Source organism: Myripristis murdjan, chromosome 14 (assembly GCF_902150065.1).
Source record: "Myripristis murdjan chromosome 14, fMyrMur1.1, whole genome shotgun sequence".
NCBI classification, from domain to species: domain Eukaryota; kingdom Metazoa; phylum Chordata; class Actinopteri; order Holocentriformes; family Holocentridae; genus Myripristis; species Myripristis murdjan.
The window spans coordinates 32,628,287-32,644,018 of record NC_043993.1 but is presented as its reverse complement, the minus strand read 5'-3'; the positions used below and the strand labels follow the sequence as shown (position 1 = coordinate 32,644,018).

The following is a 15,732-nucleotide window of genomic DNA, read 5'->3' as shown; positions in this document are numbered from 1 at the left end:
AGTTTTGCGTTTCAGTCAAACGAGACGACAGGTCTGCGTTATTTTAGGTGACACAGTGCCACCTTGTTAATGTCAGGTGTTTCCCACAGTCATAGTGTCCTTCATCTTAAATCCTGAACTGAGAGAGCGTTTTGACACACTGGTGGAAAATTAAGTTCCTCATCCTGTTTCTGTGATATTAAAGATGTCAAAAGAAACATTTTGTGGGGGGCTAAAATGCTTTCAACCTCACTGCAGTGGGTGATGACAAATGTGTCAAACCCAGAACAGTGCATTTCATCATTTGCTTATGTTTTTTCAGTTCCTGCTGTATGGTCCATACTGGCACAGTGGTGATGGTTGATGAGCTGGGTAGATCATTGAAGAGGAAGTGAGCAAACTATATATGTCTGTGGCTTTTTGGTTGATATGTAGGTGCACTATGAATGAATTGTCAGAAACAGAGATGAGTATAAAGTTACACCTGTGTATGCCCTCCACTGCACCACTGGTTCATTCCAGGTGTGGCAATTGACTTTTGCATCCTTTTATGCACATCCAAGACTACATATCTATTTGTTTTTACATGGTGTATTATTATTAGTCTCCCTTACAGTGAACATGACAAGTTTTGTGGCATAGAGACAAAAATTCAGTTTGAATTTGAGACTTGCTATTTTATTTCTCTGACTAGGCTTATAATGTAAGGCGAAGTTTGTCACGACAGCTTTTATTTTGAAAATAGAAACCGGATTCCAATAAATGTAACAGGACTTAGCAAGACAAAGACCGGAAATTAGACGATTTGGCCTTCAAAATATAAATAAAATTTGCCACATTTGGAATATAGAAATAAGTACAGAAATATTACATGCAGTGAAAGTGATATATTTTTATGATTTTTTTTTTTTTAAATCCTCAGAGATAATGTTTATTTTCAAAATGGCACTTTATACCACTGATAAAACACAGTGCTGGCCGCTCACCGGGGCGCGCTTTATTTTGACAGCTCTAACCGGAAGTCGTGTTTCTCACTCTGCCTTGACTCTGGCTGTGATGTTAGCCTGTTTTCTTGGACACTCCTAGCTGTTAACCCCCTGCTTTGGTTATTGCCACCAGCCGCGTCAGGAAACCATGGCCGAGCAGGCCTCGGGATCCCCCCGGTCGTCCCAACATGACGGTAAATGTGCTCTGTTTTGGGGATTGCTGTGTGTCAGTGCCGGGGGCTGGGAGGACTGGGAGGCCTCTGTATCCTCCACATTAGCTAGCATCATCAGGGCGACGTGTCACTGGCTGTCACTGCCTAATAATCTACATTTCCCCTGCTCACCGGGGCTGCTACGCATCTCGACCCGCACCGAGTTGAAATGAGAAATGACCGCAGCTCGGTGTTGCTCGGTAACGGCGGTGAGGAGCCGCGGACGGGCAGCAGCCATCGTCGCGTTGCGGTTGTCACTGGCGGCTCCAGCTAGCTGGTTAGCCCGCAGTGTGAGCGAGGCTGGCGGCTGTAATCTAACTAAAGGTCGGCTCCGGCCTCACACCGCTCGGCCCGGGCCTCGGCAGCCTCCAACATGGATCATATAGACCTTTTCAGGAAATACTGAGTCCTGTCAGCCCACTGCCCTGTGCAGACCCGGGGGCTGGACCATAATAAAGGAGGTTGATCCTGGAGGAGGATTTTCCCAGTGGTTCTCAAACTGGAGTTCGGGGACCACCTCCGGGTCCTCAAGTGGATCCATAAATTAGCCCTAATGAGTTCAATCTTAGCAGTTAATAGTGCTACCACTAACAATAATAATTCTTATTATTGTTTTGGCCAGGTCACTTTAGGGGACCAGTGTTTTGATACCAGGGCTGCACGATATGGACAAAATACCTCAATGTTTATACCAAATATCTCGATTGTGATTCAATATATCACTATGAGTTCATGCTCATTTGAAATTTTAACTGGTGCAACAGTGAAAATTGAGTATTTTTCAATAAAATAGCATAATACCTCACAAAGTGTTTTATTGATCAGAGAAGACCCATCAGAACACCTAACCCATCTGTGTCGTTTCCTTGTGAGATATTAATATGTCACATGTTCATATGGAGATAATGATATGTCATCATCCCTATTTGCTACTGTGGTGATCTGCTGTATAGCTTATCGCACTGACCAGATGATAATAAGTCGACTGTCATCATGTTCCACTTTAACCTCAGATATTTGGTGATAAGTGGTTTTCAAAGGTGCAGGACTTTGATCATGGTTTAGTGAGAAATGGTTTTAAATATCAATGTAATCTGATTCACCAGAAAATTTCCCATAGAATGTGAAAAAATAACTAGTTTAATAACTAGTTTTGTCGCTGCGTACAGTGAAGATGGCTCTTGTATTCAGTACCAAATCGTCCACAATTAGAGAGCATCCCGTACGGCTCCCTCGGTCTGAATCTGATAAAACAAGCGGTTTGCGGCCTAATGTTTGTCTCTTTTGCATGAAAACATTTGCTTCATTGCACTGCTACACAAACATGAAAGGACCACAAAATAATTAGATTTCCTGTCAGTGTTGCCGTTACCACCACTAATGTGGGAAGTCTTTTTGAGGCTGAGATTATTTTTTGTTTTTGTGTGTGATTCAGTAAAGAACAGTGCTGTAGGTGGGAAGGTAACGGCGAGGAAACTGAAACCTCTGATTAGGACAGTCAAGAGTTTTGAATCGGTCGCCCTTACTGCAACTCAACCAGACAAACCAGTATAAAAATTCCAAAAATAAGATTGTGATTGCAGTCAGTGTTTGTGAGCAGGAGCTTTGGAGCAGAGAATGGTGTTGCAACAGACTGTCATGGAGGATAAAGGGTTGCTTTCGATTATTGATCTATAAGGATAGATTGATTGCGAGATGTAGCTGCAGGAGGAAGGAGAGGATGATGGAGAAAGAGAAGATGCTCTCCCTCTAGTAGTGCAATAAATCGAAAGACCCACAACCTTAGTAATACAGGTTGATGCTTGATCCTCTTCAAATCATCAGTGAAACTGACATTTTCCAATAAAGTGTGTGTTTTTAGTGTTTCTGTGTTAAATGATCTTGCCGTTTTCCCCATTCACCGGTGTGCTCAAATGTGACGTTTGTGCAGCATCATCAAATTTGCAGCAGAATCTTTACGATATTTATTTTAATTTGGTTTCTCCAGTGTCGCCATCGTTTCAACACAGCTGAAGCGTGTAGTTGCTGCTCCATTTGCATAATGGAGTTGGCTTTAGCTCCGTCCTTATCTGTAGCATTGTTCAGTTGATGTTGAAAGTCTGCAGCCTTTAGTCCTTGGTATTCCCATATTGATTGACTGAGTTTCTGATACCAGGCCCGATAAAGTAAAGCATTACCAAAGTTTTGAGCTACAAAATGTTTTAGGAAAGTTGCTCAAAATGATCAGGAGCCGGTGTGAATCCATCAGAGATTTACATGGAAATGTCAGTTCTGCTTTTGAGTTAAATCACATGACGGTGGTGCGAGTTAGGCTGTGCAGCTCTGCTACTTTTGGTACTAAATGTTTCCATTCATCTGTTTGTGGTTGGGAATATCAGCGTCGTCTTCTGTGGCTCATCGTGCATGAATAAGCATGGATTGAAATGTAAGCAATGCGGTTTTCAGATTCTAAGGTATGATCATGGAGTGTTTTAGATATAGGACTTCTGGAAAGTGCTCTGTGCATCATATATGTTTTAGATTAATACAAGAGAAACAAAAGTTCACCGGAGATGACACACATAAATACACATTGTGCTGCACAGACTAAAATATGATACATTTGATAAATGTGAATTAATTGTAAAACATGTTGCCCTGTAAGCACATGCTCGTCAATGACTAGTGACAGTTTCATTCTTAAATAAATGTTTTGTGTTTGGTTGGTTTGTGACCACTGGTTGGCCAATTCTGATTTTAGATTGCTCTTAAACAGTAGTTTTCAAAGTGAGGTCCAGGGACCCTCAGGGGTCCTTGACTGGCTTCCAGGGGGTCCTCAGCAAAATGAGGAATAGTACAAAACTTGTAAAAGGCATTCACAAGGATATAAAACGCAATCTGATGTCGATCTAGCATCACTGCTCTGATGTTCAGATATCGAAATTTATTTTAGATTTTTTTTTTTTTAATTAATTAATTAATTTCATATCATTTATTTTATAATTTATGTATAATTGTATTTATTTAATTTTTGAAACTTTTGAATTTTTTTTTTTGGCTAAGAATAATTTTTCATTAATTTTTGATAATTTGCTAATCACATTTTCCCCATGTTTTTGAAAGAAATCAAGTGACTTCAACTCAAGGGTTAATTGTACTATTAATTACGTCACTAGGAATTGTCACAGTACAGTATGTGTAATTACTTTAATTACTTTAATATGTTATAAACTCACCTCTTTGAATATTTGTAGGTGCTCAAGATTGGCCTGTAAATAATTTGATAATTAATTCAAACAAAAATATGTTTTCCTATCAGGCAAAATAATTTCAGATGGGGTCCACAGCTCAATGAAAGTCAAGTTGTGATATAGTGGCAAATTGAAGTTAATTTTCAATATAAAAAAATGTAATTACTCTTCATTGTAGTTTGAAATGTTATTTGGCTGATCAGTTTTCATGTCGGCTCTATGTTGAATCTCCAGCATCGAGTTCCACACACATTTAACAGCAACCCAGCAGTGTTTGATATTCTGTTTCTATGCGCTTCATAGTGTAGATGTGAACTGAAACAATGACTAAGTGACAAAATTTCAGACTGTCAGCGTTAATTTGAGTGTATGTTTTTTTTTTTTTTGTAAAGCCATATTAAATGAACAGTTTAACAAATACAACCCATTTTTTGTCATCGCCCAGTACTGTAGGCATTTTGTGACACAAAGGGAGTGAACCTAGGAAAAATTGTTAAAAAAATGATTTATGCATGTTTTCTTGTCTTAAGTCCTCAAAAAAGGTTCAGCACTGTCCACAATCGACCAGAAACTGTGTTTGATGCAGTACACCTGCTTGTGCAAAAGGAAATTCTTAATAGTATAGGCATTTTATGAGAAAAAAGGGGTGAACCTCACACAAATTAAACAGAAAATCAGACACATTTGTTGTTCGTATGTTGTTCGTATGTTGTTCATAAAATGGGCTACAGGTACAGGTTGAGCATTCTGATGGCCCATGGATAAAAGCTGTCCTTTAGTCTGTAAGTGCGAGCTTTAAGGTACCTGTATCTTCTGCCAGAAGGCAGGAGAGTGAACGAGTTGTGGCCGGGGTGGGAACTGTCCTCAAGGACACATTTCTACACCCCGGTAGAAATGTGCAAGAATTTACTTTTCTAAAAAGCTTTCTTAGGGTGGTTCACAGCAATACACCCTATTTTTCCAAGTGAACTCCTATTGTACAGTTCTTTGCTCTGCAGAGGCATCGATGCCTGGCGATGTTTTCAAGTGAAGGCAGAGGGCATCTGATGATCCTCTTTGCCATTTTTATCGTGCTCTGCAGAGCTTTCCGGTCCCCCTTTGTGCTGCCGGTGTGCCACACCGATATGCAGTACAACAAAACACTTTCTATGGTGGAGTGATAGAAAGTGACCAGCATCTTTTGCTTCAGACCGTGTCTGCGTGGCAGTCTTAGGAAGTGCAGTCGCTGCTGGGCTTTCTTCACGGTGGCGGAGGTGTGCACTGACCAGCTGAGGTCCTCAGAGATCTGGACTCCTAGGAACTTGAAGGTGGAGACTCTCTCCACCTTCTCAGCCCTGATGTAGAGAGGGTCGGGATCTGTCCGGTGTCTCCTCAAGTCTGTGACCAGCTCTTTGGTTTTGCTGGTGTTGAGGTGCAGATTGTTGGTTGAGCACCAAACAGACAGTTTGTGGATTTCGTCCCTGTATGCAGACTCATCTCCTCCACTGATAAGTCCGACTGTGGTGGTGTCATCTGGAAATTTTATTATTGTGTTTGAGGGGTGAGTGGGGGAGCAGTGATGAGTATATATTGTGTAGAGGAGTGGGCTCAGTACGCAGCCCTGAGGGGAGCCGGTGTTGAGAGTGAGAGTGGAGGAGAGGTGAGGGCCGATTTTGACTGTTTGTGGACGATTTCTGAGGAAATCCCTGATCAAAAGCACTATACTGCATCCAACACGTTTTCTGGTTGATTGTGGACAGTAGTGAACCTTTTTTGTGGGCTTAGAAAATATGCATAAATCATTTTTTTTAACATGGGCATCAATGGAAAATTGGGGTATCACCTATTTCAGCATTTTTCAATACTTTCCACCACTGGGATTTCTTAGGACTTTTGATATGTCATAACCAACATATTTATGAGACTAAAAAAGTTGGAAAAGTTTCTGTTGTAATTTTTCCCAGGTCATTTTGCATAATGCCCATTCTACAGGGGTTCTCAAGCAGCGAGTGGCAGCTTTGGAGCAGGAGAGGGAGGAGTTCATCAAACTCAAGCAGCAGCTGGAGGCCGAGTTCAACCAGAAACGAGCCAAGTTCAAAGAGCTCTACCTGTCCAAGGAAGGTAAGTGGCCCATAGCCCTACACTGCTTTATAGAAATCTCCCGAGATTTTAGCCATTTTTATCCTCCTATAACTTGGTTAAGCTGTGTGTAATTGTACCCTGCAGTTCAGCTCAGCAGCTCTGCCATAGATTCTACCTTTTTATAAGGTTCAGTTTTTGTCGACATTGTGGAGAATGTGCAAATTGAATGTTTATTACTGAGGTTGTAGTTTGCAGAGGTCTTGCACTGGGCTGCATTATATTGAGAGGTGTTTCTAATTTTTTGTCCTCCCTATTTATATACATCAGGGGGGACAGAATAGTAGAAACACCTGAGTAAAATGAAGGCCAGTACAACAGCAGCACTAACTATGAGCTCAACACCAAACATAGAATTGAATTGAACACTTCTATGGCATTAGAAACTTTATGGCTGCACAGTTGAATTGTATTAGTTTGTACAAGTGGACCTAATAAAGAGCCTACTGAGTGTATACAGCCCATTGTGAATAAGGACTCATTGAGGCCTTGTTCACTCATTGTGAATAAGGCCAGGATATGGGACAGCATCTGAAATACTAGTCACTTGTAAACCTAGCCAACAACACTGAGTGACCAAGCCAGCATTGTGTAGCTCTTTCTTTTATCATTCCCTCAACATGCTGTGATCTTGGATCCCATGGATGCCACCCCCTTTTTCCTGATTCCTTCTTTTGTATTCTTGTATTTTTTTTTTTTTTTTTTTTTTTTTTACCTCCCATCCCCTTTTACTTGCCTACTCCATCCTCCCTTCTCTTGTTCATCTTCATGTTTTATGTCCACCCCCCCATCTTTGATCCCCTCCCCGTCTCCCCAGAGGAGCTGAAGAGGCAGGCGGCGTCGCTGGAGGGCGCCCAGGCTGAGCTGAGCTCCGTCCAGGCCCAGCTGGCTCAGGCCCGGGCCGAGATGGAGAACATCAAAGCGGTGGCCACCGTGTCGGAAAGCACCAAGCAGGAAGCCATCGACCAGGTCCGCAGCCAGTGGCAGGAAGAGGTGGCCTCGCTGCAGGCCATCATGAAAGGTAAAGCCAGCTACATTTAAAGGGGTAGTTCACCCATTTTGAAAATTTTGATATTAATTTGATATTATGTCTTCCCTAGCTGTTGTGTAGGACTCTGTTTGTTACCGAGTGCTAGATACTGGCTGGAAACTCCACTTGCTAACTGTGTTTATGAATGTTAGCCGGGGGGAAGTCCACCTCAATGGCAGGAGGCTAACAGTTAGCATTTGGCACTCAGCACTCAGTAACAATGGGCCTCATTCACTAATATGTGCGTGGAAATGTTCTTACTTTGCGCACAAAATAAGTGTGTACGCAAAATCACCGTGGGATTCATGACACCTGCGTACCGACCAATTTTGTTCTCACCACCTTGCCTATGTTTGTGAATCAGAATCATTCTGAATTGACAGGCGCGTGCTCTCAATTTGTGATTAGCATACTACCACGCCCCCTTTTCTCCATATAAGGAAACCGCTTGCATAGAGTTGATTCATGAATGAAGGAAGTGGCTACGTGAGGAGAGAAGTAAAAAAGTCACAGTTTGTTAGAAGCGATGGCGCCAAGAGGCAAAAAACAAAAAAAATTCACAACCACAGAAATTGAAACAAGTGTGTCCGAGGTGGAAGCCAGAAAAGGAATACTTTTCCAGAGTGTTTCCTCGGAGGTGACCATGGTAAAGAAAAATGAGGCTTGGACTGCAATAACCGAGGCTGTCAACATGGTATCCCCGGAGAAGTGCACTGTGGCCCAGGTCAAAAAAAAAGTGGTTCAACATAAAGGTCAATGCCAAACAATAGGGCCCCTTCCAGAGAGGCGAGGGCCCTAAAAATGCATTACGGACCAAAAGAAAAAGAAGGAGACTGGTGGAGGACAAGGTCCACCTGATCTAATGCCACAGGATGAGAGACTGGCAGCAATAATTGGACAAATATCCATTCATGGAATATGTCCACGAAATGAAGGCGAAAGTGATGACATCCAAGGTAACTGTACTGTTACATTTGCAATTATGTGTGTTCCTAATTAACAGGCACGAGTCAATCCGAAAAACATTTTATTCAAACGAAAATGGCAAATCCGTTTGCAGCAATTTAACAACGTAATATGAATCGTAGGCCCAGGCGATGCAGTGGATGAACCAGTGCCGTCGACCTCTCACTCTCAGCTGCCAGCCCCACAGTCAGCGCCTCAGAGCACGCCTCAGGGGTCTCGTCGGCATGCCCACGTCCTGACTGACGAGGTTGTCCAAAATCAGCTGGCTCTTCTGGATGCAGTGAAGGAAATAGCGACAGGCATAAATAACATCAACGAAACACTGAAACAATTATTGAATGTCCTCGCCAATAAATAAATGTGTGTATTGAAGTGCTGTGTGTTTAATTTACTTAATGAAGATGTAGACAAAGCCGAAGAAAGAATCAGAACTTATTCAGTTTGCATTTTAAAATTACGCGTTGTAACTTACCATCATTAAAGACGCTGCATCAACAACATCTCAGGGGTATAAAGTAGTTTCCCACCGGCTGTATCCAAACACATCCAACGGCCCTTAAGCACGCAAAAGGTGCGCTCTATTACGGCGCGTGTGTGGACATGTATGTTATTATAGCACACCTCTTGAGGGGTTTCAGGGTTTGCTTATGGTGTCATCAGCCATGTTTTAAGGCCATATCCCAGGTCACCTAAACAGTATAACATTTTAGCATTAACGGAATAGAGACTTACTAAAAATACTAACTAAAAACAACTGAAATAAAAGACTAGAACAAAAGATGCTCACCAACAAGCCATCCGCTTCTCACAGCCCCTGCCTCCAAAAGCATTCCCACTGTACTGTTTTACAAAATAAATGAGTCGTGGGTGCCTCCTGGCCAGCGGGCCACAGCGTTTAGGATATGGCAGTCGGCATTACAGATCATCTGCACGTTGATGGAGTGATAGTTTTTTCTGTTCATGTATTGCATTGAGTCAACCGATGGAGCTTTAATGCGCACATGGGTGCACTGGGTATTTGGCATTCCAGCTATGCCATGGAACCCCCTCTTCACATCGGTCTGATTATTTTCATCATATGGGAATTTGATATATTCAGGCAATAGCCTTAGGATGCCATTTAATACCCGTGGGATGACACAGCTCAGAGAGAGTTGTGAAATCCCAGCCCGGCCTGCTATTTCTCTCTGAAATGTATCTGTAGCCAGGAAACCGAGGGTGGACAGGACTTGCACCTGATGAGGTATCGGATGAGAACGGCGCGTTGGGTGATTTAGATGCTCCAGAGAATCGCATAGTTGCAGTAGCACATGCCTTGGCAAACGGAAACGGCTGATAAGCCATTCATCATTTTCCTCGAGCATGTTGTGTCGGTCCCTGAGTACGCGCCCTCTCCTCAGGGCACGGGCTGCAATATCCTCTAGCAAGGCTAGATATGCCATCTTCACACTCGCTCAGGTGAATCAGAATCATTTATATACCCGGCATGCCCTTAAACATGCTACCAGTTAACCTACTGCCTTTGGCCACAGATGTGTAATTTCATGGCACAAGAAATTGTTGGGAGTGGGTGATCATTATAGGCCAAAACAATTAAATGAAAGCCAAAACTGTTAAGCCTACATTTTGAAATGTATTCTCATATATTCCTTTGTAAACTATGACTGTTGTTATTGTTGAATATTTTAATTGTCACAATGATGAGGGTGAAAATGTGTCAATTTCATGGTTATTTAATACATTTGGCCAATATATTAGTATATTAATGATTTTAAAAAATGTTAATTAAATCTCTTTTTAATGAATGTGGTTTTATATACTCTGCATGTACTTAAAAGGTGTGTATTTGCATTTTCTAAGTCAGTTCGGCCTTCCTTATTTGTGCGCACGCATGGTCTGAGGCAGTTCTAAATTTGTTCGCAGAGTAAGAACAAATTCGGGTAAGAAAATATTGATGAATCCCGGATTTCCGCGTCAAACGATCTTAGGCGCAGTTTAAGCACAGATTTGTGCGTACGCGCTGTTTGTGAATGAGGCCCAATGTGGGGAAGATAGCACCACTACTTTCCTACATAACTGCTAAAGAGTAAGTGAAATAATAACTAAGTTTTCAAAATGGGTGAACTATCTCTTTAAAGGCCCCATGTTGTGAGAGCTCAGTTTCATGGTTTCATTTAACAAATAGCCTGTTCATCTCAAGTTATACAGCATATTGTCACTGTTGTCGAAATTTCGTTTTCAACATAAACAGACTATTTTAAATATAAAATCTACCTCGTAGTGTAAATGACAACAGAGATACGCATATTTCAACTGCTCTGATTGGCCCACTGAACGAGTTAGTTAATGAGGTGGCCCACAGTCTGCTGGCAGAACAAGCCAAAGTCACCAGCATGCCTTCATTATGTTTTGATGATGCGTGTGGATATTCCAGCACTAGTTACTTATTTAAAATGTGAAAGGAGATATGTTTGCCATTTTGATAGTTTGGCTTATTTGATGTATTGAGTGCTGTGTGTTGATGTTGTGTGAACATCTGACTGTTTGAGGCTGCTTAGCTGGGCTGAACAGCATTTATAGATTGTATTGTGATTATTTGGTGAGTATTGCAATTGTGATATAAATTGCAATACTTTTTTTTTTTTTTTTTTTTACAGTTGTTTTCTTTCATTTAGATTTTCAGCAAAGAAGAACTTTTAACTTTAACTTTTAATGGACAATTTTTAATCTGTTTGAATACAGTGAAAATTTGTTTAAAATATGCCACTTCTCTGCCTATCTGGAACATGCGCATCATTTTTACTCTGCCACACAACTAAAATTAAGTGGACAAGGAAGCTGGTCTGTGTTGGAGTGAGGGAGTAAGAGGCCACTCACACTGGCAAGTTTGATCCGCGCCCAAGCACGATTGCCCCTAAAATCCGGATTCTTTGACCAGTGTGATCGCTCTGTATCGTGCTTGAATACAGTACACTTCCCCCGCTCTGGCACGGTTGGAGGGGGTGTGCTTCAGCGCGGTACGGGCGCATACACGAGCACATGCACGGTCACGCACGCAGTGCGCGGACGTAAATCATGCAACTTTCCTCCTGCCTCTGCAAAATTGTTTAATGTGCGCAGCTTGATTACCGGCGAATGGCCGCGTTGCGCAATCAATAATCAACCATGTTGTCTGTGTCATTGTCCGTTGTGCTGCTGCAACCGCGTATAAACAAAAGTCGGTTTATAATGAAAGTACAGCAGACTGTGTGCGGAGATCCGGCAGACCTGGTGCTGGCCGGCACCGCGTCGGCACCGGCCGGCACTGGCCGCGGCACCGCGCGGTGTGCGGTCACCCGGTCTGCCGGATCTGCCAGGTGCCGCTCCGGCTGTCAGTTGGACCTTTCTGAAGAAGGAGGAAGTTACCTCCGAAACTGTCAAGGTAAATAAACATCCCATGTCTGATTAAAAGGACCAAAAACGTTTTTTAGTTAAAAGGAAGACATGATGAATGTATTTGAACTACATTGATTTATAATGACGTCGGGCCATGCCTGTTGTCGTATTTCAACGTGATGACGTGCACTCCGGGGGCAATCGTGCTTGGGCGCGTTTGGGAAAAAGGTAATGTGAGTGCAGGCCAGCCGGGGACTGGGGAGGGGGGGATTTTGGCTTTAGCACGATACGGGCTCAAACTTGCCAATGTGAGTGGGCCCTAAGAGACTGAAACAGATTGAGGGAGAGACTTCTGTGTCCATAACCCTTGGCATAAGGTGTGACATGTGGTCTTTTATTATTAAAATAAATAAAAGTTAAATAAAAAATTTCAGGTTTTTTTCTCAAAAAAAAGTTGAGTTTTGAATCAGTTGTAATGAGAACAGTTACGTGTGAATTGGGAGAGGTTGGATAAATAGTTGCAACAAATTGCATGAACCACTTGAAAAAATGACACCCTGTTTGCTTTTCCTGACCAAATTAAAATCACTGCAGTAGATCTCTCTGCTGTAAAGCGAAACTTTGGTGGAGTATCGGGGTGTATAGTTACCTTCATATTGAGTCCACATGGTGGTGAAATCTCCTCATTAGTTGCTCTGTGCTCCCCTGGGCTGCTAATCCACCACACTGTATTTCTATCTCTGCATTCACCTCCATAGGGCTCCAATACACGTCCCAAAATAACATTTGTAGCACAAAAATTAACACCAGCAACATGGATTATGCCACATTGTATTGTGGATTAGCAGCCCAGAGGAGCACGGAGCAATTAATAAGGATATTCTGCCACAAGGCTTGTCTTTGAGGAATCAGCGGTTTATGAAAATGGCCAAGTTGAACTATCCACACTGCAAAAAAAAGTTAATTTTATCAAGCCGTTCATTTACTTTTTACTGCTTGTGCACATTAAAATATATGGAAAAATTCTGGACTCAGGGCTTTTAGACAGACACCATGCTGGACTAAATGACTCTGAGTCTGTGCTCCTCTCCGTTCCCATAGACACCGTCTGTGAGTACGAGGCCCAGTTCCACCAGCGGCTGGAGCAGGAGCGGACCCAGTGGAACCAGTACCGCGAGGCAGTAGAGAGAGAACTGGCCGACTTGAGACGCCGCCTCACTGAGGGCCAGGAGGAGGAGAACCTGGAGGACGAAATGAAGAAAGTAGGCCTCACTTTGAAATCTCATCCTGGGGATTTCCAGCATCCTGTTTTTATGAAGTTGCAGCATGCAATGGAAACAGATGTTATTCTATTATTCATTATACATACAGTATATATATCATTATACATACTGTGTGTGTGTGTGTATATATATATATATATGTGTTCTCCTCCTCAGAATTTCTGCCAAAGTTGTGAGCGCCATTAGCAGTATGTTGGGATTAAAGCTGCTGATAGGTGATATTTTGCACTGACATTGTGTCTTTAAACTTAATCATTTTTATGCCAAAAAAAATCACAAGTTTGAAGTGTTTCCCTTAAAAATTCCTCCAGAAGTACAAGGGGCATGCCAGAGAACAGTTCACAATATGCCAGATGCCTGAGAGTCCAGTCCAGCTGGCGTGCTCAGTAGCCTGTGACCAATATGGGGTTTTGCAGGCTCGTGCCAACGCCAATATTTATAAATTGAAACTGCCAATAGCTGATACTTTGTGCCATGTATTAACATCCTCGATTTTGACCATTTTCATGCCTCCTCCCCTCCAAGCATCAAAAACCAGAGAGAAAATGGAAACGTTTCCACCAGAATTTTGCTCTTATCGTGGTGGAAAAGCCTCTGAAACAGCACTTAGAACATCACAGACGTTAAAACTCTCCACTGGAAGCCATGCTGATGAAATTCTGTAGCAGCTTGGTTTCATTGCAGGTTTTACAGACTGACACCTTTGAAGCTGTTAAGAAAAATCTTCCCACGCCATACTGGAAAGATTTCTTTAGTCAGCCATGTGATATTGGGGTTATACTGGTATATTGACTTGGACTAGCTGAGATCAAGGAGGAACTTTAATCATACTGGAGGTGGACAACATGCCAGTTTCTAATATTTGAAGCTGCACTTGGCAACTTGGTGTGTGGCCAATTAAAAGTCAATGTTTAGTTTAATCCTAATTTCTGCCCCGACAAATCTCACACTTTTTGGTTAGTATTACCTTCGTGTAAATGTGTAAAAGTGTTTCTGTAGCATTATGCCACAGAAACACAACAATGTTATATCATGGTTTTTGCAGCTAATGACATTAACGATCTGATGACGCTAAATAAAATATGAAACCATGAGGCAGATGAAAGAACCTTAATGTGTGTGTAGCTATATGAGTTTATTCATTTTTAATAAAGCTGTCTGCCCCACTTTAAAGGCCCAGGAGGATGCAGAGAAGCTGCGCTCTGTGGTGATGCCCATGGAGCAGGAAATAGCAGCGCTGAAGGCCAAGCTCACCACAGCCGAGGAGAGGGTGAAGGAACTGGAGGCCTCCAAGGTTGGTGGAATCAATAACTCGAAAGGGAAGATGAATGAGGAACATGTGGATTACTGTGCATGATACAGACCAGGCATGGCACGAATACACTCTCAAAAACATCTCTGTTTGCAGTGAAACACTACACACCCATAGAAAGATTTTGCATCTTGCAGCCTGCTGAGAAAAACAGAGTGCCACAGGATCCATCTGTTTTTATTTCAGTTGTTTACCAGTCACATAAACATTAGTTAGTTGACTAATGGACTGAATAGGCCTATTTCCCATTTTTAACTCTGTCACTCCCAAAAGTGAGTTTGTCGTCTGAGCGGCTGAGCTTCGTTCTGATCCATAAAACTTTATTTGAAATTTTTGTGAAGATTTTTTTTTTTGTTTGTTTTTGTTTGTTGTTATGGCCAATGCTTCATCCCACACACTGGGCGTTGTAAAAGAAAAACAAATAAAAAATTTGGTCAAAATTTTTTTTTTTTTCGTGAAGATCCCAAGGCTTGCAAAGACACCACGTGTCCTATTGAATAACAGGGAAATGTGTTTAAAATGATGCGCAGGACATGTAGATATTCTCTATTTTATGTGAAGCCATAAAACAATAGCGTATTGGCTTTGAATAGTTCACTGAGTCTGAGCGTGATGTAGCTTCAGTGAGTTTGCAGCCAGCAGATACACAATATGGATGTGACATTTCTCTACAATATGGAAAGAAATGTTTGCTCTAAGGAGAACGGCACCGGAAAAAATCACAGTTAAAACACAGGTAGTAACCTTCTCTAGGAATTGAAGAGAATGTGCTCCTTTCCCCAGCCTCTCCTGAAACCCCCCATGCTTCACACTTAGAAAACCTCTAACCTTGATCATTGTTATCATGTAGCCACAGTGTGTTTCATTGGAAAACGTCCCAAAATGTGATACTAGATCCCCAACACACCATCAAACAGCATGCTTACCATCAGGCATGACTGACTGATGTGAATGATGTCCCACGGAGAAGTGACCTTTCATCATGGAAGTGTGGAATCCGGACAGAGTTGTCTGTTCCTGATTTTCGGTTGCAGGTGAAGGAGCTCAACCACGTTCTTGAGGCTGAGAAGTCGTGTCGCACCGACCTGGAGATGTATGTGGCCGTGTTGAACACTCAGAAGTCTGTCCTGCAGGAGGATGCAGAGAAACTACGGAAAGAGCTTCATGAAGGTAGTTCCTCATTATTAGTCATCATTGTGGCGTAGCGGTGTGTCGCTGTTGTACTTTTGATTCCCTGTTTG

At 42.2% G+C, this 15,732-nt stretch overlaps 1 protein-coding gene across 2 annotated transcripts in view; it reads left to right on the top strand.

Annotated features, from left to right (window-relative positions):
- The first annotated feature begins 1,002 nt into the window (after nt 1-1,002).
- The window catches only part of rabep1 (rabaptin, RAB GTPase binding effector protein 1), a 40,220-nt gene continuing 25,490 nt past the window's right edge, over nt 1,003-15,732 (top strand). For both annotated transcript variants that reach the window (XM_030069777.1, XM_030069776.1), the window contains exons 1-6: nt 1,003-1,159; nt 6,379-6,507; nt 7,343-7,546; nt 12,998-13,158; nt 14,354-14,473; nt 15,526-15,661. In XM_030069777.1, the coding sequence (XP_029925637.1) occupies nt 1,114-1,159; nt 6,379-6,507; nt 7,343-7,546; nt 12,998-13,158; nt 14,354-14,473; nt 15,526-15,661 (796 nt within the window). In that variant the 5' untranslated portion in view covers nt 1,003-1,113. The remainder of the gene's footprint in view (nt 1,160-6,378; nt 6,508-7,342; nt 7,547-12,997; nt 13,159-14,353; nt 14,474-15,525; nt 15,662-15,732) is intronic.